General features: G+C 41.8%; 2 protein-coding genes across 2 annotated transcripts; one reads left to right on the forward strand and one right to left on the reverse strand.

Moving 5' to 3' along the window:
- Nucleotides 1-5,409: 5,409 nt before the first annotated feature.
- LOC112225627 lies at nucleotides 5,410-9,118 on the reverse strand. Its single transcript, XM_024389743.2, has 10 exons — nucleotides 8,996-9,118; nucleotides 8,286-8,603; nucleotides 7,866-8,126; nucleotides 7,418-7,720; nucleotides 6,886-7,206; nucleotides 6,540-6,647; nucleotides 6,289-6,363; nucleotides 6,016-6,090; nucleotides 5,902-5,933; nucleotides 5,410-5,822 (listed from the first exon to the last, which is right to left on the reverse strand). Exons 1-10 carry the CDS (start codon nucleotides 9,081-9,083, stop codon nucleotides 5,778-5,780), a joined length of 1,626 nt encoding a protein of 541 aa, XP_024245511.1. The 5' UTR covers nucleotides 9,084-9,118; the 3' UTR covers nucleotides 5,410-5,777.
- Nucleotides 9,119-22,190: 13,072 nt separating this feature from the next.
- On the forward strand, nucleotides 22,191-25,681 carry zgc:162780 (putative methyltransferase DDB_G0268948). Its single transcript, XM_024389756.2, has 7 exons — nucleotides 22,191-22,340; nucleotides 22,986-23,105; nucleotides 23,400-23,563; nucleotides 24,511-24,724; nucleotides 24,847-24,950; nucleotides 25,092-25,229; nucleotides 25,343-25,681. Exons 2-7 carry the CDS (start codon nucleotides 22,995-22,997, stop codon nucleotides 25,434-25,436), a joined length of 825 nt encoding a protein of 274 aa, XP_024245524.1. The 5' UTR covers nucleotides 22,191-22,340; nucleotides 22,986-22,994; the 3' UTR covers nucleotides 25,437-25,681.
- The last annotated feature ends 1,141 nt before the right edge of the window (nucleotides 25,682-26,822 follow it).

Below are 26,822 nucleotides of genomic sequence, written 5' to 3' on the forward strand. Positions count from 1 at the left end.
TTGTGTGTGAGGGTTTAAGTCCTTTGGACACCCTGGTTTAGGTCCTGGTTTAGGTCCCCTGGACACCCTGGTTTAGGTCCCCTGGACACCCTGGTTTAGGTCCCCTGGACACCCTGGTTTAGGTCCTGGTTTAGGTCCCCTGGACACCCTGGTTTAGGTCCCCTGGACACCCTGGTTTAGGTCCCCTGGACACCCTGGTTTAGGTCCTGGTTTAGGTCCCCTGGACACCCTGGTTTAGGTCCTGGTTTAGGTCCCATGGACACCCTGGTTTAGGTCCTGGTTTAGGTCCCCTGGACACCCTGGTTTAGGTCCTGGTTTAGGTCCCCTGGACACCCTGGTTTAGGTCCTGGTTTAGGTCCCCTGGACATCCTGGTTTAGGTCCTGGTTTAGGTCCCCTGGACACCCTGGTTTAGGTCCCCTGGACACCCTGGTTTAGGTCCTGGTTTAGGTCCACTGGACACTCTGGTTTGTATCAGTGGGGGTGAGACAGAGATGCAGGCACAGAGCTAAAGGGTATGACTGTGTCTGGCAGGCCATCTGTAAAGTAGCAGTGCATTGTGAGAGCTGGGTAAACATTGCCTTAAATAGAGGACACAATGCACTGGTAACAAGAGATAGACATGCCTTCCTCCGCATGTTCTCCTACAGAATAGAATATATTGTGGTGTGTGTGTGTGTATTTTTTTGTATGTGCATGTTCAGATGTATAAGTCTGTATGTGTGTGTGTGTTAGCATGTGTTTCTGTGTAGATATACATCCATGTGAGTGAGGCGATCACAGAGAAGCAAAGACACTGCACAGAAAATGGGAAAAGCTTTAAATTGCACAGGCTTGCCCCCTATTGGAGGATGGTATTCATACCAAATAAAGGGAAAATAAATGTATAATGGCTGTATAATGGCTTTTAAAAATAAAAAATGTCACTAATAGAGGCCAGCAATTCCTTCAACAATACATAATATTATTTTCAAAAGATTACTGCTTATTATGTGTTGTATTAACCCAGACAGCTACAGAAAAAGCTCCGGCCTGAGACCATGGATGCTACACTATAGTCCTATTGCAGCTAAGAGGATTGTAGAGAAAGGAGCCATGCATGGTGAGAGGCAGAATAGGTCTTCACCTTGATTCATTCTCCTCTCAACACCTGTGGCTGTCACTTTCTTCACAACACCATTGTTATGTATCAGTGAGAATCGAAATAAGGTTTTGTTTCCCATTTCTTCTTTCTGAGTCAAGTATAAAATACTTCATTTCAGGAGACCTTGAATCCTTTCAATAGCTCCCACATGCTAACACAAGACACACAGACCCACACAGTGTGTGTGTGTGTGTGTGTGTGTGTGTGTGTGTGTGTGTGTGTGTGTGTGTGTGTGTGTGTGCACACAACCATGCATGAACACACACACACCTCTGCACAAAAAAAGGAGGGATTTTGCTGCTAGCCTCGGCACCTGTCTGTGTATAAAAACATTCCTTCTATATGCAGACTATTCATTGCATTTAGAAGGAGAGAGAAATGCATTGAATTGCTAACTTTACACTGCAATCCCTAACGGTACTAGAGATAGCAAAGGAAAAGGGAAGAAGGTTGAAAGAAATGCATTATTCCTATGTCAAATTAAAGTTACATTTAAAAAAAATAAAACCTCATATACTATATTCTTGCAAAACATTGTCTTTCCAACATTGCCTTCTCCTGGTAACATATGCAACTGCACTCACCTATACAATGACTTGAATTCCGTTTACAAGGATCGTATTTATTTCAAAATAACAATCTAAAGTTACTTTCCATACAAAATATACATCTATAAAATACAAAAACATTACTGTCGTTTGCTCCCAATGATGCGATATCTACAGCAATCCAAAATTATTTCAGTTACAGCTATTTGAAATTCCTCAATTTCGCCACCTGCTGTCTATACATGGGTGTCTTAGTATGGATATCACACTACTATGGTCATGTCCGAAATCTGTCTTGCATACTACTTACTAAAACAAAATACTGTGTATTAATCATACCACATACTATTTAGAACGCTATATTTTGGTAAAAACGAATGCCCTAAGCAACAAATATCAACATACTACATCGATACTGAGAATCCGTCATTTAATGCGCAAACTTTATTCCAGCTATTTGTTCAAATTGGTACATGTCACTTTAAGTGGATTTATCAGCTTTTGTCAAATTTACGTAGTTCTCGAAAGACGGTTCTGTTTCTCAATAGTGTGCAACCAGCGAATTCTACTAGAGCAGGGCTTGGCAACTGGTGTCCCACAGCCCACATTTGAAGTCCCTCTGATCAGTTTCCCCAGGAAAGCAGTCGGGGTCTCAATTTACTATTGCACGTTATAATAATAGAATACACACGGGGCAATTTGGAAATGTGGTTGTGCATCAGCAGTTTCTCTCTTGTTATGTCAGTCATGATAGTCCGTCAATATAGCTCATGTCAGCTAGATTTTTTTTAGATTGCTAAATTAGTTTAGCATCCTGCTATCTAAACGTGTTATCATGGTCGAATAACCATCTGTCTCTCATTCGAGCTGAAGATTAGTGCTTTTTGAGGTCGTTTTGTTTTCAGTTTGATAATAAAAATAATAATCATGGTTTTCCATTTCGGTTTCGATTATTTGTGTTGAACACAGAATAAAACAAACAGCACAAGTCCCATGGTGGTAGTGACTGCCCATTACTGCCTATCACTTATTTCATTTTTTACAAGCCTTTACTTGAATACAATATTTCAGTTGTGTATATAACATTTGTTTCATTTGATGACTTCATTGTTTCATTCCAAATCATCACTATAGAGCTGCTGCCTATGCTGTCTGACAAAATCACTATTTTAGTAGTTCTTCAAATTAAATAAGGCATACTTTTATGACTGCTGAACACCAACTGTCAATCACTTGGACTTAGATCATGTATTTTCAGGTAGAAATATCTTGTGAACAACACCTGCTCTCTATATCCCCTCACTATCCTGCATTCTGCCTCTTCCGTGGCAAGCATACAGTACAAGAAGCAGAGACAGGACAAGTAGATTCTCAATGGATTGTGGTCATTGTAGTTAATTGCCACGTTTTATGCGCTAAACTATGCAGAATATTGGCCTGATGGAAACTCCCTACTACATCGCACAGTGCAGGCTGGATCTGATTTATCTCTTGAAAAGCTGTGCAATGTGCGCATTGAGCTCACAGAAAAAAATTGAACAAAATGGAATTCAAATAATTGAACCAAATGTTTTTCAAAAACCAAAAGATAACTGAAATTTCGGTTAATCGCTCAGCACTAGCCCCACGTCTCACTCATATCATATTAAAAACATTTCTCTCCACCTTATAGCAGGATGTTTAGAATTGCAGGAAATTAGCTGTAAAACAGCTAATTTTCCTCTCCACCCCATGCCAAAATGAGTATTATTGTACAAAATGAGTTATAAATTGCGAAATCTTCTCTCCGCCACATGGCAAAATGTGTAGAATTGAAACCAACTTGCTTTACATCTGCAACATTTTCTCTATACCACATGGCAAAATGTGTAGAATTCCATGAAATGAACTCTAAAACGTGTGTGTTGTCTCTTGTGTGGGTTGTCTCTTGTGTGTGTACACAGCTGGCTGGTGTTCAACCGTGGCAAAATTGGTTTGACTTTGGATAGCATTAGGTCACATTAGGTCACATTGACTTTGGTCACATTAGGGACAGTCAATAAATTACACAATGTAAATGAGACAATATTTTCATGTTGCACACCTTTTAGTTCTCATTAAAATGCTTTCAATATTTACAGTTGAAGTCAGAAGTTTACATACACCTTAGACAAATAGATTTAAACTCAGTTTTTCACAATTCCTGACATTTAATCCTAGTAAAGAATCCCTGTCTTAGGTCAGTTAGGATCACCACTTTATTTTAAGAATGTGAAATGTCAGAATAATAGCAGAGAGAATTATTTATTTCAGCTTTTATTTATTTCATCACATTCCCAGTGGGTCAGAAGATTACATACACTCAATTAGTATTTAGTAGCATTGCCTTCAAATGCTACTTTAAATTGTTTAACTTGGGTCAAAAGTTTTGGGTAGCCTTCCACAGCCTTCACCACAATAAGTTGGCTGAATTTTGGCCCATTCCTCCTGACAGAGCTGGAGTAACTGAGTCAGGTTTGTAGGCCTACTTGCTCACACACGCTTTTTCAGTTCTGCCCACAAATATTCTATAGGATTGAGGTCAGGGCTCTGTGAAGGCCACTCCAATACCTTGACTTTAAGCCATTTTGATTTGGAAGTATGCTTGGGGTCATTGTCCATTTGGAAGACCCACTTGCAACCAAGCTTTAACTTCCTGACTGATGTCTTAAGATGTTGCTTCAATATATCCACATAATTTCCCTTCCTCTTGTTGCCATCTATTTTGTGAAGTGCACCAATCCCTCCTGCAGCAAAGCACCCCCACAACATGATGCTGCCACCCCCGTGATTCACAGTTGGGATGGTGTTCTTCGGATTGCAAACCTCCCCCTTTTTCCTCCAAACATAACGATGGTCATTATGGCCAAACAGTTATATTTTTGTTTCATCAGACCAGAGGACATTTCTCCAAAAAGTACAATCTTTGTCCCCATGTGCAGTTGCAAACCGTGGTCTGGCTTTTTTTATGGCGGTTTTGGAGCAGTGGCTTCTTCCTTGCTGAGCGGCCTTTCAGGTTATGTCGATATAGGACTCGTTTTACTGTGGTTATAGATACTTTTGTATCTGTTTCCTCCATCTTCACAAGGTCATTTACTGTTGTTCTGGGATTTATTTGCACTTTTCACACCAAAGTATGTTCATCTCTTGGAGACAGAGCGCGTCTCCTTCCTGAGCGGTATGACGGCTGCGTGGGCCCATGGTGTTTATACTTGCGTACTATTGTTTGTACAGACGAACGTGGTACCTTCAGGCATTTGGAAATTGCTCCCAAGGATGAACCAGACATGTGGAGGTCTACAATATTTTTCGAAGGTCTTGGCTGATTTCTTTAGATTTTCCCATGATGTCAAGCAAAGAGGCACTGAGTTTGAAGGTAGGCCTTGAAATACATCCACAGATAAACCTCCATTTGACTCAAATTATATCAATTAGCCTATCAGAAGCTTCTAAAGCCATGACATAATTTTCTGGAATTTTCCAAGCTGTTTAAAGGCACAGTCAACTTAGTGTTTGTAAACTTCTGACCCACTGGAATTGTGATACCTTGAATTATAAGTGAAATAATCTATCTGTTAACAATTGTTGGAAAAATGACTTGTGTCATGCACAAAGTAGATGTCCTAACCAACTTGTCAAAACTATAGTTGTTTTACAGGAAATGTGTGGAGTGGTTGAAAAATGAGTTTTAATGACTCCAACCTAAGTGTATGTAAACGTCCGACTTCAACTATATGTATGAACTTCTACAATTTATAGTTGGTTTGAGGTTTTTAAGTCATTGACATTTGAAGCTATTTGAATTTTAACATATTGTCCCCTGAACATTGTGTAATTCATCGATGTTCCTTCATAAGTCTTGTGCAGCTGCTTTCCGATTTGATAATGACTTGTGTGCTGCCAGCTGTGGGCCTGTGAGCAGGATTGAAATAAGCACAGCCTTCCTTTACATTGTGACAAACTCAGGTACAAAACTCCACAATAGTATAATGAACAAACTAAGAAATAAACAGAAAATAATCCCTGCATTTTAACACAGGAGTTTTATCCTGCTGAAAGACAGGTGTTTTTATATGTTGAGCGTCGAATAGATCACAGCACCCCCTTCCTGTACCTATGGACAATAATATGAGTTAATCACAAAGAACATACTAAACAGCTAAATAATCATTTGAATAAAGTGCTATTCGTACGTGATTTGACCCTGATGTGACTCTGTTGGGATCTGAAAAAGACAAGAAATGCCAATTGTTACGCTTCAATTTACATTCTAGGAACCATTGTACATTTCCAAACCCACTACTCACCACCAAGCCTGGGTTCAACCAAAGCAACTTCAGCGTAATGAACTTCCTCATTGCCATCTTGCCCCCCCTGGAACTCTGAAACATACAAAATGCCTAAATGTTAATCAGTTATCTCAACCACAGAGATCCTATTAAGAGTTCTATGTAATTCTATGATCTCAACCTCCTCCTTTCTCTACCCTTAGGCCTCTCTCTCATACCTCTGTTATACAATATATCTATATATCTTATGTATTGTACATCATATCACTCCCAAAGTAAAGAAAGAGATACCTTGGTGTGCTAGTGGATCAGTGATGTTACCATAGACTGGGTCATTCTTCTGGGTAAGTGGTAGGGATGTCACAGCTTTGAAAAAATAAATCATAGAAAAATATTTGTACACAATGTTTGGCAAAAACCTAAGATGTAGCAACCTGACAAGTTTGGTCTGGAGTAGAGTCAGCCCTGTTACTGTAGTTATAGTCATTATCAGGAGTAGAGTCAGCCCTGTTACTGTAGTTATAGTCATTATCAGTCTTTACCTGGGTCTGTCTTCTTCTTCTTCAGGTGTAACACCAGAGCACCAATCAGTATCCCGGCAACAACCAACGCTGTACATGCCACAATGATCGAAATCTGCAAGGTGTCGTCTGTTGGAAACCGAGTATGAAAGAGAACATGCTAAAAATGAGACAGCTGAGGACTTACTATGACTTTTGCTATGACTCCAAAGGCATCACAGTATAGTGGGGGGCAAACTGCAATGTGGAGACATTGATTTGGTTATTGGTTTTATATTGCTTATGATCATGATGTCTCACTGAATCTACTCATCCAGAGGATGTGATCTACTGTGATCTACTATAATCAACTATGGTCATTAGTAACCTTTCAGAGGCGATGGTAACACTAGGCCTGGTATCCCAGATCTTCCACCAGCACCACGGAGTCTGAGGGGAACACTCGCTCTGAGCATGTCCTCTCTGAACACCACACACTGCCAGTCCAGCTGGTCCCTTTGGAGGCTGGGCAGGGTCACACTGAGTGTCCAGTTGGGTTGACTCTCTGTAAGGATGTCCTTTTTGACCACTAGCCCCGTCCTCCCCTCCATCCTCAGCCAGGCCAGGGTCACAGGGTCACCGTTCACCTCCGACACTTCACACTTCAGCACCACCGACTGGCCACCAGGGGGGCCTCTAGATGCAGAGACTGGGCCAGAGAACAGAAAACATTACTGAACTTTCCCCTCTGAAAGAACAGTATATTGTAATAATAACAATAATAATGTAGGCCTAGTATATATCTGGTTAATGAAACATGTCATTTTGTGGTTGACAATCAGAGAACCAAGATTAGGTTACTTGAGCAGAGAGTGTTTGTTCTCTCATTGAACGTTGTTAAAAGCCAAATGTAAAGTTACCTTGAATGGTTGTGAGTTGAACATAAGACATAAGGTTGTTATTAAAATTACATCTGAACACTCCTCCATCCTCAAATTCCACTGGTGAAAGTCTCAGGGGAAAATCTTTATGTTTGAACGTGGGAGATGAGAACCGGTCAATTTCTAGTCTATCATCTGATGTCAGAGTAGCAGGTGCTTCCGCTGGAGATGAGCCCTTGGTCCAGGAGGCTTTTCTGTGCCAGGATGAAGACCTGCACATCATCTCCACCTCACTGCTGTTGCTGCTCTCTCTGAACAAAGTTACTGGCATGTTGAATGTGCCTGGAAAAATTTTACATTGTGGAAAAATACTATGAAGAAGAATATCTACAACAATCAAGTTAATCTACACATGATGAGTGAACCTGCAGTTACTGTTAATTGATTAATATATTACTGATAATATCCATGAATCTAGCTAACTTACTTGTCTCAACATTCAAGGTATTATAAATTTCATATAACAATATTCCATTCTGTTTGAGAGTGCAGTTGCATCTCCCCTTACTGCTCTGATCAACACTATGGATGACCATGTGGACAGTGTTGTTGTAAAACAACGTGGTGTTAGAAGTTGGATCTCCTTCTCTTTCCCACTGAAGTGTGGTCCCTTCTGGTAGGCTGGACAGCTCACAACTAAAACTCACATCAGAACCCAGACGAAATGAAGGCCATTCAAAGGGTGTAACTGCAAACAAAATAATTGGTTAACATTTACAAATCAAACAGCCGTGTTGGCATATCTAGTACGTGTTTTTAGTGATATCAAACACAAAAGGAACATGCTTATGTTTGACTCCAATTCTGATTTTGAAAAAGTGACAATAAACATATTGAAACACAATACCTTTGAAAGCAAACACCTGAAACCTCGTCACAATAACTGAAACTGGTTTGGTTTGCATGAACACAAACTCTCCAGCATTTTCAAAGTTTGTCCTCATGGAAAGACCATATCCACTGCCTTTTGAAAAACCCAATGTGTTCGAGACAGATTCCCAAGTGGATGAAATGATATTGGCTATTGTGGTGTTTGAGTGTCTGCCGTCATGTGAGGTCCATATCCATTGGAATCGGTGCTCTGTCCCTTGTAGACCCACGGTGGAAATTGGGACAGTGACTCTTCCTCTGGACTCGGCAAGGAAAAATATGTTCTTTGACAATACTGTGGAGAGTAGAAATGTGTCAAAATCTATATAATATAATTCACCTTTCTCTATTAAAGGCCACAGCAGACCCCCCTCTTTCTCCAAAACTATATAATATAATTCACCTTTCTCTATTATAGGCCACAGCAGACCCCCCCCTCTTTCTCCAAATCTATATAATATAATTCACCTTTCTCTATTAAAGGCCACAGCAGACCCCCCTCTTTCTCCAAATCTATATAATATAATTCACCTTTCTCTATTTTAGGCCACAGCAGACCCCCCTCTCTCCAATGACTGGTTGATAGCTTTATCATTGTACTTGTATGCCAAACTTTAAATGGAGATTTTATTTTTATTTTACACTCAAAAATGATCTTGATAATTCAACCAGAAACCCGTTACTCACCTTCAGCTGAGAATCCTTGACCGTATGCTGATATCCACACCAGGATCCACAACAACCTCACACTCATAGAGCCTCTGTCCTTCCCCATGTTACTGTAACTGCCTGTTATGTCCCCCTCTTTGCTCAGTAGCAAACTCGCATCATTACTGAGGGCCCTGTTAAGTTTCTACAGGAAATGACTGAAGAAAAGAGGAAGTTCAAATAAAACTACAGATTATGTAATGCAAAATAAACTGACTGCACATCTGAGGATACTTCATGACCCTATACTGTGTGTCAGACTGGGGTTAAGGGCTAGAACAGAAGCTAGAACACTGAACTTGCTACATTATGGCCAGTATCTTACAAAAGTCCTTTTATCATTCTCTATTACTAATACCTTCCCCATTACTGGATGCTGAAATAAACTGAGACGTTGTTGCCAAGGGAATGTTGGAACATAACTAACAAAATGACAGTTACCGAAAATGTACGCTTAATCCATTATAAACTAATGTATTGAATTACTTACGCAAGAGACACCATTCATAAATTCTACAGCACATCGACAGAGTCATATCATAAGTGTTTAACTAACAATGACTCAACAATCCCTGCCTTCTGGGGATGCTATAAAGTCCAAAAGTTATGGACGGAGTTAGAAAGTTGTCTGTCAGAAGTGTTACAATGTAAATGTACTTTTAACACGTCTGTCTGCATATTCCAAGACAAGACATATGAGGTGCAGTGAGATACAAGTTGGGTTGGACCATACTTTTCTCCTCAATCATCTTGAAAAAACATATACTTTAAAACTGGAAGTGAACCAATCCTCCATCATTAACACAATGGAAAGGCCAAATGCTTTATTATCTAAATGTTAAAAGTGTGTGGGCGACGGAGAGAAACTAAATGGTGCAGTTTGAGGCCATGTGACAGAGTGATACGGGCGCTGGAGATGGGGGTGTGAACAGGTGGACCTGGGCAGCGGTGATGTTCTGGATGTTGGTGATGGGGGTGTGAACAGGTGGTTCTGGCCAGCGGTGATGTTGTGGATGTTGGTGATGGGGGTGTGAACAGGTGGATCTGGGCAGCGGTGATGTTGTGGATGTTGGTGATGGGGGTGTGAACAGGTGGTTCTGGCCAGCGGTGTTGTTGTGGATGTTGGTGATGGGGGTGTGAACAGGTGATTCTGGCCAGCGGTGATGTTGTGGATGTTGGTGATGGGGGTGTGAACAGGTGGATCTGGCCAGCGGTGATGTTGTGGATGTTGGTGTGAACAGGTGGATCTGGCCAGCGGTGATGTTGTGGATGTTGGTGATCTAAGTTTGTCAGTTGTTTGAAGACTAACGTGGAGATGAATCCACGTGTAGGCTAGATATATATGCCTCTATATATGCCTCTGAATGAGAAAGATATGCACTGTCTAATGTCTAATTCAGTCATTTTAGAAGGTACCTGCAGTATCTTTTCCATTTCTTCGGGGTTAGGTTGGATGCCTCTGTTCTTTTCTATGGAGGGAGTGTTTTCCAAGAGGGAGTGTTTTCTTACCTTTTGGTGTTCAACAGCAGAACCAGTATTACTAGGGTGGTACTCCACCTGTCCCCTCTGACCACCGTCGCTGTGCTTGGCTCTAAGAAACAGACACCTCTGTTAGATTATATTCTACAAGAAAGACTCTCAAGTACCAATGATAACCTCTGTCCTTTGTTACAATAAGCCTAAACAGAGGTCCGGAGATGAACAGTCTTTTTAGATGATGCTGGGTTTGGAACATATGGGGTCAGATTGCAGAGTCTATAAAATCACAAGTTGTTACCTGTCATTGAAGACACTTGTCTGTGTGGCCATTGTGAGGTCAGGGAGGCTGTCGCTCTGAACAAGCCCTCTGAACAAGCCCTCTGAACACCACACACTGCCAGTGCAGCTGGTCCATACGGAGGCTGGGGGGGGTTTCACACTGAGCGTCCTGTTGGGGTGACTCTCTATCAGGATGTCCTGTTTGACCAGCAGCCCCCTCCTCCCCTTCATCCTCAGCCTGGCCAGGGTCACCGCTCACCACCGACACCTCAGCACCACCGGATGATTCATGATGGACACGCCACTAGGCGGCACTGTGGAGACAAATGGAAGACAGCGGGGATCAGTTATCTGTTCTCTCAAATGCAAGTAGAATCCATTTATTCTAAGAAATGTACCTTGGATATGCTCACCCTTTATGTTTACCACATTAACAGAGGCGACGAGGAGGTTTTTAAAATGGAAGATGAACCTCCACCATCTTCCAACTCCACTGGTGAGATGTAAAGAGCGAAGAAGTGGCCACTGAAGTCCCAATATGAAAGCCCTCATTAAACGTCAGGTTAGATCCGTATATTTTAGATGTCACGACTGGAAACTCTTGCTGTAGATAGTTGTGTCCAAGACCACGATGCATGACTGTGGGTGTACTCCGCATGACCGTGGGTGTTCTCCGCATGACCGTGGGTGTACTCTGCATGACCGTGGGTGTACTCTGCATGACCGTGGGTGTACCGCATGACCGTGGGTGTACTCCGCATGACCGTGGGTGTACTCCGCATGACCGTGGGTGTACTCCGCATGGCGATTGTGTACTCCGCATGACCGTGGGTGTACTCCGCATGGCCGTGGGTGTACTCTCCTACAAAGCAGTGTCACCACGTGAGATTGCGGAGATTGGGGAAAACCAAAGCTGTGTTCAGGCAGAAGGGAAGGTTACATTTAATTTAAATCCAAAGTCTTCTGGCCATTACTAGTGCATCTTATTGTAAATGTAACAAATACCTTCAACATTTAAAATGAAACCAATATAATTGATTATTAATAACTAATGATCAGGAGGACAATATTCTGACTTCACCTCAATGTTTATATTTCAGTTAGATAAGAATCAATTTTGTACCTTCCTCAGTTCTGACAGCATTAGAAATACTATTTAACGGTGTTCCATTCTGTCTGAGATTACAGTAGCATCTCCCCTCACTGCTCTGATCAACACTATGGATGACCATGAGCACAGTGTTGTTGTAGAATAACTTGGTGTCAGACGTGGGATCTCCATCTCTTTCCTACTAAAGTTTGGTGCCTTTTGGTAGGCTGGACACCTCACAACTCACATCAGAGCCCAGACAAAATGAAGGCCAAAAGAAAGGTGCCACAAAAAAATATGTTATTTAAAAATGGGCATATATAGTTACATATTAACTGAATGAATAAAGAAAGTGAAGAAAGAAGGTATTTGCAGAACCTGGTTTTCAAAACTATTTAGTCACCGGAAACTATTTTGTCATTATGGAAAATTCACAATGGATTGTCTGTACAAAAGAGACACGAATTGAGACATACTCTGGTTGAGTTCTTGCAAACAAAAACACCCCTGCGCCTTCAAACTTTGGCTTCACTGTGATGTCATCTCGTGACGTCCACTCCCAGCTGAACTCTGACCAGTGAAGTTGAATCAGGTCAGACACTAGCAGGTGTGACACAAGACAGATTCACACACTCTGTCTGCACAGAGTTGAAGGACATGCTCCTCTTCCTCACTGTGTGTAGACAAGAAGACACAGATCTGGTCAAATAACACTTTTCATTCAACCTGTAAGTGTTAAAAGATTGCAGATATTATGATGCGCAATCGGAAAATATTCAGACCCCTTGATTTTTTCCACATTTTATGTTACAGCCTTATTTTAAAATTGCTTAAATAATTTTTACATATTAAAATATACATTTCAATATTTTGAACACCACACACTGCCAGTGCAGCTGGTCCATACGGAGGCTGGGGGGGTTTCACACTGAGCGTCCTGTTGGGGTGACTCTCTATCAGGATGTCCTGTTTGACCAGCAGACCCCTCCTCCCCTTCATCCTCAGCCTGGCCAGGGTCACCGATCACCACCGACACCTCAGCACCACCGGATGATTCATGACGGACACGCCACTAGGGGGCACTGTGGAGACAAATGGAAGACAGCGGGGATCAGTTATCTGTTCTCTCAAATGCAAGTAGAATCCATTTATTCTAAGAAATGTACCTTGGATATGCTCACCCTTTATGTTTACCACATTAACAGAGGCAACGAGGAGGTTTTTAAAATGGAAGATGAACCTCCCACCATCTTCCAACTCCGCTGGTGAGATGTAAAGAGCGAAGAAGTGGCCACTGAAGTCCCAATATGAAAGCCCTCATTAAACGTCAGGTTAGAGGCTTGACACCTCCCAGACGAAAAGAAGGCCAAAAAAAGGTGCAACAAAAAAAGATGTCATTTCAAAATGGGCATGGAGTTGAAGTCGGAAGTTTACATACACCTTAGCCAAATTAATTTAAACTCAGTTTTTCACAATTCCTGACCTTTAATCCTAGTAAAAATTCTGTGTCTTAGGTCAGTTAGGATCACCATTTTATTTTAAGAATGTGAAATGTCAGAATAATAGTAGAGACAATGATTTATTTCAGCTTTTATTTCTTTCATCACGTTCCCAGTGGGTCAGAAGTTTACATACACTCAATTAGTATTTGGTAGCATTGCCTTTAAATTGTTTAACTTGGGTCAAACATTTTGGGTAGCCTTCCACAAGCTTCCCACAATAAGTTGGGTGAATTTTGTCGTACTCCTCCTGACAGAGCTGGTGTAACTGAGTCAGGTTTGTCGACCTCCTTGCTTCGACAAGCTTTTTCAGTTCTCCCCACAAATATTCCATAAGTTTGAGGTAAGGCTTTGTGATGGCCACTCCAAAACCTTGACTTTGTTGTCCTTAAGCCATTTTGCCACAACTTTGGAAGTATGCTTGGGGTCATTGTCCATTTGGAAGACCCAAGCTTTAACTTCCTGACTGATGTCTTGAGATGTTAATTCAATATATCCACATAATTTTGCTGCCTCATGATTCCATCTATTTTGTGAAGTGCACCAGTCCCTCCTGCAGCAAAGCACCCCCACAAATGATGCTGCCAGCCCTGCGCTTCAAGGTTGGGATGGTGTTCTTCGGCTTGCAAGCCTCCCCCTTTTACCTCCAAACATAACGATGGTCATTATGGCAAAACAGTTATATTTTTGTTTCATCAGACCAGAGGAAAATTCTCCAAAAAGTACAATCTTTGTCCCCATGTGCAGTTGCAAACCGTAGTCTGGCTTTTTTATGGCAGTTTTGGAGCAGTGGCTTCTTCCATGCTAAGCGGCCTTTCAGGTTAGGTGAATATAGGGCTCATTTTACTGTGGATATAGATTATTTTGTACCTGTTTCCTTCAGCATCTTCACAAGGTCCTGTTGCTGTTGTTCTGGGATTGATTTGCACTTTTTGCACCAAAGTACATTCATCTCTAGGAGACAGAACGCGTCTCCATCCTAAGCGGTATGACAGCTGCGTGGTCCCATGGTGTTTATACTTGTGTACTATTGTTTGTACAGATGAACGTGGTACCTTCAGGCGTTTAGAAATTGCTCCCAATGATGAACCAGTTTTTTTTTCTGAGGTCTTGGCAGATTTCTTTAGATTTTCCAATGATCCCAAGCAAAGAGACACTGAGTTTGAAGGTAGGTCTAGAAATATATCCCCAGGTACACGTCCAATTGACTCAAATGATGTCAATTAGCCTATCAGAACCTTCTAAAGCTTTGACATGATTTTATGGAATTTCCCAAGCTGTTTAAAGGCACAGTCAACTTAGTGAATGTAAACTTCTGACCCACTGGAATTGTGATACAGTGAATCATAAGTGAAATAATTTGTCTGTAAACAATTGTTGGAAAAATGACTTGTGTCATGCACAAAGTAGATATCCTAATCGACTTGTCAAAGCTACAGCTTGTTAACAAGACATTTGTGGAGTGGTTGAAAAACGGGTTTTAATGACTTCAATATAAGTGTATGTAAACTTCCAACTGCAACTGTATATTATTACATATTAACTGAATGAACAAAGAAAGTGAAGAAAGAAGGGTATTTGCAGAAGCTGGCTTTCAAAACTATTTCAACATCGGAAACTATTTTGTAATTGTCACGGCCGTCAAAAGAAGTGGACCAAAGTTGCAGCGTGGTGAGAGTACATTTTATTTTATTTTAAAATGTCGCCAACAAAACAACAAACTAAAGAAACAACCGTGAAGCTTACAGTGCCACAAGCAAAGTTAACTACCCTCACTGAAAGCAGGGCAAAAGGGCTACCGAAGTATGTTTCCCAATCAGAGACAGCGATAGACAGCTGTCCCTAATTGAGAACCATACCCGGGCCAAAACATAGAAATAAAGAAACATAGGAAACAATACATAGAATGCCCACCCCACATCATATCGCACCCTGACCTAACCAAATAGAGAAATAAAACGGCTCTCTAAGGTCAGGGCGTGACAGTATATATGAAAATTTCACAATGGATTGTCTGTACAAAACAGACAAGAATTGAGACATACTCTGGTTGAGTTCTTGCAAACAAAAAAATCCCTGCGCTTTCAAACTTCACTGTGATGTCATAGCCTTTGCTGTGGAAGACATAATCACTGAAGGCTGGATTGACCACTAGACAAGAGGAGACAACCCTGTTACTGTAGTTAAAGTCTTGCCTCAACATTCAAGGTATTATAAACTCCATATAACAATATTCCATTCTGTTTGAGAGTGCAGTTGCATCTCCCCTTACTGCTCTGATCAACACTATGGATGAACAGTGTTGGATGAATGTTGGACTATGGATGAACACTATGGACAGTGTTGTTGTAAAACAACGTGGTGTTAGAAGTGGGATCTCCTTCTCTTTCCCACTGAAGTGAGTGTGGTCCCTTCTGGTAGGCTGGACAGCTCACAACTAAAACTCACATCAGAACCCAGACGAAATGAAGGCCATTCATAGGGTGTAGCCCCATGCCCTATCTGTGGACATCTGTGCCCTATCTGTGGACATAGAACAGCCCCATGCCCTATCTGTGGACATAGAACAGCCTCATGCCCTATCTGTGGACATAGAACAGCCCCATGCCCTATCTGTGGACACAGAACAGCCCCATGCCCTATCTGTGGACATAGAACAGCCCCATGTCCTATCTGTGGACATACAACAGAACTGGAATTATTGAATTTCTATGGTGACAAACCAATGCCACTTAATCAGTTTAGTGTCATACATCCAGTACCAGTCAATCTTTTGGACACACCTACTCATTCAAGGGTTTTTATTTATTTTACTATTTTCTACATTGTATAATAATAGTGAAGACCTCAAAACTATGAAATAACACATATGAAATCATGTAATAACCCAAAAAGTATTAAGCAAATCAAAATATATTTTATATTCTTGAAAGTAGCCACCCTTTGCCCTGATGACAGCTTTGCACACACGTGGCATTCTCTCAACCAGCTTCACCTGTAATGTTTTTACAACAGTCTTGAAAGAGTTCCCACATATGCTGGTCACTTGTTGGCTGCTTTTCCTTCACTCTGCGGTCCAACTCATCCCAAACCATCTCAATTCAGTTGAGTGTGATTGTCTGGTGATTGTGGAGGCCAGGTCATCTGATGCAGCACTCCATCACTCGTCTTACACAGTCTGGAGGTGTGTTGGGTCATTGTCCTGATTAAAAACAAATGATTGTCCCACTATGCACAAACCAGATGGGATTTCTTATCGCTGCAGAATGCTGTGGTAGCCATGCTGGTTAAGTGTGCCTTGAATTCTAAATAAAATCACTGACAGTGTCACCAGCAAAGCAACTCCATACCTCCTCCATGCTTCATGGTGGGAACCACACATGCAGAGATCATCCGTTCCCCTACTCTACATCTCACAAAGACAACGGTTAGACCCAAAAATCTCAAATTTGGACAGATTTCCACCTAAGCAATGTCCATTGCTCGTGATTCTTGGCCCAAGCAAGTCTCTTCTTATTATTGGTGTCCTTTAGTATTGGTTTGTTTGCAGCAATTTGGCCATGAAGACCTGATTCACACAGTCTCCACTGAACAGTTGATGTTGAGATGTGTCTGTTACTTTAAATCTGTGAAGCATTTATTTGGGCTGCAATCTCAGGTGCAGTTAACTCTAATGAACTTATCATCTGCAGCAGAGGTAACTCTGGGTCTTCCTTTCCTGTGGCTGTCCTCATGAGAGCCAGTTTCATCATAGCGCTTGATGGTTTTTGAGACTGCACTTGATGAAACTTAAAAAGTTCTTGAAATGTTCTGGATTGACTGACCTTCATGTCTTAAAGTAATGGTAGACTCTTTGCTTATTTGAGCTGTTCTTGCCATAATATGGACTTGGTCTTTTACCAAATAGGGCTCTGTTCTGTATACCACCGCTACCTTGTTACGAAACAACTGATTGGCTCAAAAGCATTAAGGAAAGAAATTACACAAATGAACTTTTATTAACAAGTCACACCTGTTAATTGAAATACATTTATAGTGAATACCTCATGAAGCTGTTTGAGAGAATACCAAGGGTATCTATCAAAGAAACGGTGGCTACTTTGAAGAATCTCAATATAAAATATATTTTAATTTGTTTAACACTTTTTTGTTTACTACATGATTCCATATGTGTTATTTCATAGTTTTGATGTCTTCACTATTATTCTACAATGTTGAAAATAGTAAAGAAAAACCCTTGAATGAGTAGGTGTGTCCAAACTATTGACTGGTACTGTGCATTGAGTGAATAAAACATTATGAACACCTGCTCTTTCCGTGACATAGATTGACCAGGTGAAAGCTATGATCCCTTATTGATGTCACTTGTTAAATCCACTTCAATCACTGTAGATCAGCGTTTTCCCAAACTCGGTCGTTAGTTTTTTTCCCCCAACACTACACACCTTAGGTGTACCAGTACCAGTACAGAGTCAATGTGGAGGCTATATACAGGGGTAACAGTACAGACTCAATGTGGAGGCTATATACAGGGGGTACCGGTACAGAGTCAATGTGGAGGCTATATACAGGGGGTACCGGTACAGAGTCAATCTGGAGGCTATATACAGGGGGCACCGGTACAGAGTCAATGTGGAGGCTATGTACAGGGGGTAGCGGTACAGAGTCAATGTGGAGGCTATATACAGGGGGTATTTTATTCAGTTTTAAAAATTTATTTCACCTTTATTTAACCAGGAAGGCTAGTTGAGAACAAGTTCTCATTTGCAACTGTGACCTGGCAAAGATAAAGCGTAGCAATTCGACACATACAACAACACAGAATTACACATGGAATGAACAAAACATACAGCCAATAATACAGTAGAACAAAATAAAACAAAAAGTCTATATACAGTGAGTGCAAATGAGGTAAGATAAGGGAGTTAAAGCATTAAATAGGCCATGGTGTCGAAGTAATTATAATATAGCAATTAAACACTGGAATGGTAGATGTGCAGAAGATGAATGTGCAAGTAGAGATATTGGGGTGCAAAGGAGCAAGATAAATAAATAAATACAGCATGGGGATGAGGTAGGTAGATAGATCAGCTGTTTACAGATGGGCTATGTACAGGTGCAGTGATCTGTGAGCTGCTCTGACAGCTGGTGCTTAAAGCTAGTGAGGGAGATATGAGTCCCCAGCTTCAGAGATTTTTGCAGTTCGTTCCAGTCATTGGCAGCAGTGAACTGGAAGGAAAGATGACGATTGGCTTTGGGGGTGACCAATGAGATATACCTGCTGGAGCGCGTGCTACTAGTGGCTACTATGGTGACCAGCGAGCTGAGATAAGGCGGGGCTTTACCTAGCAGAGACTTGTTGATAACCTGTAGCCAGTGGGTATGGCGACGAGTATGAAGCGAGGGCCAACCAACGAGAGCGGAGGTTAGTTAACACAGTGTCCAAAGAGGGGCCTGAAGTATACAGAATGGTGTCGTCTGCGTAGAGGTGTACCAGAGACTCACCAGCAGCAAGAGCAACATCATTGATGTATACAGAGAAGAAATCCCCTCCGATTTGACACACTGAACTCTATCAGAGAAGTAGTTGGTGAACCAGGCGAGGCAATCATTTGAGAAACCAAGGCTGTCGAGTCTGCCAATAAGAATGTGGTGATTGACAGTGTCGAAAGCCTTGGCCAGGTCGATGAATACGGCTGCACAGTAATGTCTCTTATCGATTGCGTTTATGATAGTGTAGAAGGTACGGTGGGATTCAAAATGGTCGGTGATCTGTTTGTTAACTTGGCTTTCGAAGACATTAGAGATGCAGGGTAGGATAGATATAGGTCTGTAGCAGTTTGGGTCTAGAGTGTCACCCCCTTTGAATAGGGGGATGACCGCGGCAGCTTTCCAATCTTTGGGAATCTCAGACGATATGAAAGAGAGGTTGAACAGGCTAGTAATAGGGGTCGCAACAATTTCGGCAGATAATTTAAGAAAGAGAGGGTCCAGATTGTCTAGCCCAGCTGATTTGTTAGGGGTCCAGATTTTTCAGCTCTTTCAGAACATCAGCTATCTGGATATGGGTGAAGGAGAAATGGTGGGGGCTTGGGCGGGTTGCTGTGGAGGGTACCGGGCAGTTGACCGGGTTGACCAGTTGACCAGTTGAACAGTGTTTCTAGCCTCAGAGCAGTGGGTAGCTGGGATGAGGTGCTCTTATTCTCCATGGACTTTACAGTGTCCCAGAACGTTTTTGAGTTTGTACTGCAGGATGCAAATTTCTGTTTAAAAAAGCTAGCCTTAGCTTTCCTAACTGCCAGTGTACATTGGTTCCTAACTTCCCTGAAAAGTTGCATATCACGGGGGCTATTCGATGCTAATGCAGAACGCTACAGGATGTTTTTATGTTGGTCAAGGGCAGACAGATCTATTCCTGGTTCTACATTTTTTGAATGGGGCATGCCTATTTAAGGTGGTGAGGAAGGCACTTTTAAAGAATAACCAGGCATCCTCTACTGTCGGGATGAGGTCAATGTTGTTCCAGGATACCCCGGCCAGGTCGATTAGAAAGGCCTGCTCGCAGAAGTGTTTTAGGGAGCGTTTGACAGTGATGAGGGGTGGTCGTTTGCTCGCAGACCCATTACGGATGCAGGCAATGAGGCAGTGATCGCTGAGATCTTGGTTGAAAACAGCAGAGGTGTATTTGGAGGGTGAGTTAGTTAGGATGATATCTATGAGGATGCCCGTGTTTACGGATTTGGGGTTATATCTGGTAGGTTCATTGATAAGTTGTGTGAGATTGAGGGCATCTAGCTTAGATTGTAGGATGGCCGGGGTGTTAAGCATGTCCCAGTTTAGGTCACCTAGCAGCACGAGCTCAGAAGATAGATGGGGGGGCAATCAAATCACATATGGTGTCGAGGGCACAGCTGGGGGCAGAGGGTTGTCTATAGCAAGCGGCAACGGTGAGAGACTTGTTTCTGGAAAGGTTCATTTTTAGAAGTAGAAGCTCAAATTGTTTGGGTACAGACCTGGATAGTAAGACAGAACTCTGCAGGTTATCTTTGCAGTAAATTGCAACACCACCCCCTTTGGCAGTTCTATCTTGTTGGAAAATGTAGTTAGGAATGGAAATTTAAAGGTTTTTGGAGGTCTTCTTAAGCCAGGATTCAGACACGGCTAGGACATCCGGATTGGTGGAGTGTGCTAGGGCAGTGAATAAAACAAACTTAGGGAGAAGGCTTCTAATGTTAACATGCATGAAACCAAGGCATTTACGGTTTCAGAAGTCAACAAATGAGAGAGTCTGGGGGATGGGAGTGGAGGTAGACACTGCAGGGCCTGTATTAACCAATACATCACCAGAGGAACAGAGGAGGAGTAGGATAAGGGTACGGCTAAAGGCTAACAGAACTGGACGCCTAGTACGTTCAGAACAGAGAGTAAAAGGAGCAAATTTCTGGGCACGGTAGAATATATTCAAGGCATAATGTATAGACAAAGGTATAGTAGGATGTGAATACAGTGGGGGTAAACCTGTGCATATAGTGATAATGAAAGAGATATTGTCTCTAGAAATAGCATTTAAACCAGGTGAAAAAAATATATAAAATATATGTACATGGGACACGACAAGACAAAGGACAAATACGCCTGACTGCTACGCCATCTTGGATCAACGATGCCGCTGTTCTATCCTGCCGGCACATCGTATTACCAGCCAGCTGTATGTTGAAGGTGTCGTCGTTCAGCCACGACTCCGTGAAGCATAAGATGTTACCGTTTTTAATGTCCCGTTGGTAGTTTAAGCTTCCTCGTAAGTCAGCGATGTTATTGTCCAAAGATTGCACGTTTGCAAGCAGAATGGATGGAAGTGGGGGTTTATTCGATCGCCTGCAAATTCTCAGATGGCAGCCGGACCCCACTTTCTCCGCCTCCTCTTCAAGCAGATCACGGGGATCGGGGCCTGTTCCCGAGGAAGTAGCGTATCCTTCGCATCTGGGCTCGCCAGTGTCGTGAATTGAAAAAGAGGATTCTGCTAGTCCGTGGTGAGTAATCGCAGTCCTGATGTCTATGAGTTATTTTCGGTTATAAGAGACGGTAGCGGCAACATTATGTACAAAATAAGTAAAAAAATAAGTTACAAACAATGCAAATAAGTGAACAAAAAAACCCAATCGGCCACGTGAAACATCTGCCATCTTCTCCAGCGCAATGAATCATTTATGCATATAGACACATTTGAAACTTCTGTATATTATCAAACTTCAAAAACTTGTCCGGATTTTCTGTTACTTCCTTTTCAATATGGGGCGTATGGGGTCAATCAAATGTATCATAATGTATCAACAGGGTTATGTAACATAGCTGAGAGAAGAACTGTATCATAATATATCAACAGGGTTATGTAACATAGCTGAGAGAAGAACTGTATCATAATATATCAACAGGGTTATGTAACATAGCTGAGAGAAGAACTGTATCATAATATATCAACAGGGTTATGTAACATAGCTGAGAGAAGAACTGTATCATAATATATCAACAGGGTTATGTATCATAGCTGAGAGAAGAACTGTATCATGATATATCAACAGGGTTATGTAACATTGCTGAGAGAAGAACTTGAACTTGAAATTTAGAGCGAGATCTGATTGTACAATATCTAAGTAAGCAGCAAGACTGGCTTTTTTGTCTTTTCCCACCTCCAATCATCACTGAAAAGCCACCTCATTGGCTAACAAGATTCCGATCCCTCCCCCATTCCATCTCCACAGGATTTCTTATTAGTTCTGACACCCCACACAGCTTTCTGCGAACCCATGTAACCCGGCCCCCTTGTTAAAAGGCCTCATTGCCAAACAACCCACATCCCCATGAAGCCACTGCCCATGCCCCTTCCTTTCTCTATCCCGGGGCCTCTCTCATACATGCCTGGCCTAACACATATTGTTTTCCCTAGAACTGGGCCTGTGAAGTAAGGGAATTTCCGGAGGTGAGTGTGCATCTGTATGTTTGTTTGTGTGTGTGTGATCACGTTTGTTTATGTAGTGACCACATGCCAGTGAGAAGGAGCAACCTGGTTTCAGAGCATTTCGTATTATTCTGTACGTAAATCCGAGACACTCCATTTAGGGGAAAGGGGGATACCTAGTCAGTTGACAACTGAATGCATTCAACTGAAATGTGTCTTCCACATTTAACCCAACCCCTCTGAATCAGAGAGGTGTGGGGTGCTGCCAATTTAGTATGATATGTTATGTTTCGTATGGTCTGTATTAATTTGTGGATGTCCGTCATCAATTTCATATGATGCGTTACAAATTACAATTTGTATGATATGTTACAAATTACAATTTGTTGTTGCTAATGTTGGCTAGGCTAGGGGTTAATGTTAGGAGTTAGGTTAAAAGGATAGCTAAGTGGGTTTGCCTTAAGTAATCTTGTCTTATGTAACCATACCAAACGTTACATATCAATTATCATTTGAATGTCTCCGATGTACTTTTACTGTGTTACGTCTATTCTATGAGACCAGGCTGGAAAGAGAGCTTGCCTGAGTTGAAGTAAAAGCCGTAAAGTAGCAGGAATCTTTCTGAGTGGAAGAGAACACTTCTATTCCTGTTGTTTTCTGCTGTAGCTCAGTGGCATGGCCCATCGTCTGTTTGAAGGTAAGGAGCATGCTACCTCCTACTGGAAGTACAGGGTCTCTCCCTCAGCTCAGCTCATTGAAGAAGTCCTGTCCTTCCTAAAGAAAAAGGTAGGAGTGACATACATGTTTCACAGAATACAAAAGACTATTTGTTTGTTCTTATTTTCATGCAATATGTACAGTATGAGTTCAAATCATATAGTTACTGTCTGTGGATGTAAAATATTTTCAATGACAAATAGTAGTGCAGAATTCAATTACAGAATTATATTGCTGCATGTTTTATTCCTGTTTTTCAATGTTTTACTAATAAACTGGACAGTCTCTTGCCTTAAAAAATATTCACATATACTAATGATGTCTCATACCTATGTGTGATGATCATGTGTCTTGTCCTGACAGAGGGGCGTGCAGCCCTGTGACCTGGCAGTAGACGTAGGCTGTGGGTCGGGTCAAGGGACCGTGCTCCTGGCCCCTCACTTCTCCTCAGTGGTGGGGACCGACATCAGCCCTGCCCAGTTGGAGGTGGCCCAGGAGCACACAACCGCCCCTAACATCTCCTTCAGGTCAGAGCCCCAGAGAGGTGGAGGTCTTCAGGAGGAGGATAGGGTTGTAGTGACACTGACACTGATTCAAACCCTCTGATTCAAACACATTATAGTCACAGAATGAGTTTTGGTATAAGTAGTACTTATAGGGTAGTGTAGAGGGTAGATTTTACGTACAGATTTATTTATTTCTGGGTCATTTCTCTGAGACCTAACAAGAGTCCTGGTATAATGCAGATAATAAACTGAGTGGTTCGAGCCCTGAATGCTGATTGGCTGACAGCCGTGGTATATCAGACCGTGTAACATTTATTTTTACTGCTCTAATTACATTGGTAACCAGTTTATAATAGCAATAAGGCACCTTGGGGGTTTGTGGTATATGGCCAATATACCACAGCTAAGAGCTGTATCCAGGCACTCTGCGCTGTGTCACGCTTAAGAACAGTCCTTAGCCGTGGTATTTTGGGCACATAACACACCCCCTTGTGCCTTATTGCTTAACTAAACCAGTGTGATGGGAGAAGGAACGATAGGGTTTAGAGTCCTTTGTTGAAGGGGACACGGTGAAATTAGGCCAAGGGCCAAGACAGACAATGGGACCCTTGTCTGCTCAAACTCATGCATTTCTCCCTCTAGTGAGCAAACAAAGAAGCTACAGCTACTACCACTGTTCTGAACACATCTACACATACAGTAGATGTTCCCAGTTAGGACTGAATGGAGTCATATCCAATGAACCAAACCAAAACACAACATTGTGTGTGAATTCTAGTCTGGTTCCAGATTTGTTAGTCATTTTTGTCAACTCCTATTGTGACAATAATCTTAGGAGTTGGCAAAACAGACCTAACTGATTTGGTACCATTCTGTCGGATATCTTTAAATTACAACATGACCTTGTGTTTGTATGTATGTATGTATCCCTGTGTTAGTATGTCTCACGTCTCTGTGTCTCTGTTTAGACAGTGCCAGGCTGAGGAGCTGCCGTTTGCAGACAGCTCAGTGGACCTGGTGACGGCCATGTCTGCCTTCCACTGGTTTGACCGGCCGCGGTTCCTCCAGGAAGCCCACAGGATCCTGAAGGCTAAAGGTTGCCTGGCCCTACTCAACTACACCATGGATATGGAGCTTGACTATGGAGACTGCTCCCACACACTCAACACAGTCTGCAAAGAGGTCTGGAAACTTTATCAAATAGAATACACGTGTATTATACAAACACATAATGATAAGTCGATCACATACATGTTTGTTTTTTCAACATTTGTATTTTTTAATTTTTTATTCTCTCTCATCAGTTTTATGCTGCACTCCTGCCCTATCGTAACCCCTGCCTGGGCCCTTGCTCTGTTGCTCTTTACAAACAGTGCTACTGTTCCATCCCCTACACAGAGAAAGAGTGGTGAGGCCGGATACATCCACTGCCCTCGTTGCTATTACCTATGTACTTACAAGAAGTGTTTGATTTGATGTACAAGATGGGTTGGGTATACTCTAAGGTAATGCTAATGCTGTGTTGTGTTGTGTTGTGTTGTGTTGTTAGGCAGGAGTGTATGTGGGTGAAGAAGTCCATGACTCTGTCCAACTACATGGGTATGATAGAGTCATTTTCCAGCTACCAGGCTCTACTAAAGAAAGACCCAGAGGAAGCCAGCAGACTGTCAACTGACATCACCCACAGGTTGGTCCCTGACACAATCCCTAGTTGATGCTGGTCAAAAACGTAAAGGTAACATTTCATGTTACATCTCGCATCCATCTCTCCCCCTCTCTCGTTCCCTCTCTCCTCTGCAGACTGTTGGCTGTGATGGGGGTGACCTCCCCAGAGACTGAGCTTGTGGTTGGAGTAAGGTATTTCTTCCTGCTAGCCTGCAAGTCAGAGGACTAGCTACCGATCGCTGACTGAGACTACACTGTGTTCCCTTTGACACTGGACACTCTAAGATGTGCTACTACTTATCTGTCTTGATTGTGTTATTGACTGTACGCTTCTCAACTGTGTTATTTGATTTTGTCACACTGCTTTGCTTTATCTGGTTGCAGTTGTAAATAAGAACTTGTTCTCAACTGGCCTTCCTGGTTAAATAAAGGTGAAATAAAATTGATTCATGGTGAACATGAGAAATTATAGAATAAGTGATTACATTTGTATTATAACTTTCCAGTGATTGGCATCTCATTTGTTATATTTGTCACTCTGGCTACAGTTTTGTTTACTTTACAAGCACACGAACCTAGCCCAGTGGTATGAGTGATACCAGATTTGTGTGTGTGTGTGTGTGCAGCGTAGAGGATTCCTAGCAGAGGGATCTCTTAATGGCTAAAAGTACTGGTACCTAGCACAGCACTTTCAGTATCCAGTTTTCCTTCACGGATACAAGCTCCTATAGATTACTTTTCAGAATGTCTGTGTGTGGGTGTTTCTAAGTCCTAAACTCCAATGGCGGTCTCTTTAGCTACACAATCTGGTCATGATAATTTATTGTTGCCAAAACAGAATTTTTCACACCAGATTACATGACATTTGAATAGATGCTACCTGCACTCTGCTGACTAAGATGCTGTTCCAACTATGGTCACTAGAGGTCATTGTTTAAATGTTCTATTCTCAGCCAGGCCAATCTTTTTGAAGAAAACACATTTTAATTTTATCCCTATTTGAGCAAAATAAGTAGTTTTGTTATGATCACAAGAAAATCTTAATAATTATGGTCTAGAGCCCCACAAATCTGAATGATCTATCATAAAGTGAGAACAATTCATTTCACTGGCTGATATGGCTTCTACTTAGAAATGCTACAAGAGTAAATGAATAGATGACATTCACTGCTATAAACCTGTCTCCAATACAATCACGTCATTTACACAGACCTACTTCGGACCTTCATGTGAAAAGGCATTCCATTGTCTGTTTTGTCAACGACAACGATGCATTCCAAAGGCTTGTGCTAACCAGATGATCCCAATAATTTAGGTAGCCTAGTAAACGAAGACCCCTCTGGTATGATATTCTTGATTTATTTAACATTTATTTAACTAGTTATATTACGAACTGTCTGGGACTTGTTGTTGTTTCCCTGTTTACTATTCAAAGGTATTTTACTTATTAAGTCAAAGACAAAATTAAATATATACTGCAAATATATTAGCATAACTAGGCTACACAGAACCATGGCGGACGTATTAAAACGTGTCCCAGTCCAACATACCTAGCCCTCGTCGTCTTCCACCGGATCGAGTACTCACCTGTGAGAAAATGTAATAGCCCAACTCA

Source organism: Oncorhynchus tshawytscha, linkage group LG26 (genome assembly GCF_018296145.1).
Source record: "Oncorhynchus tshawytscha isolate Ot180627B linkage group LG26, Otsh_v2.0, whole genome shotgun sequence".
NCBI lineage: Eukaryota > Metazoa > Chordata > Actinopteri > Salmoniformes > Salmonidae > Oncorhynchus > Oncorhynchus tshawytscha.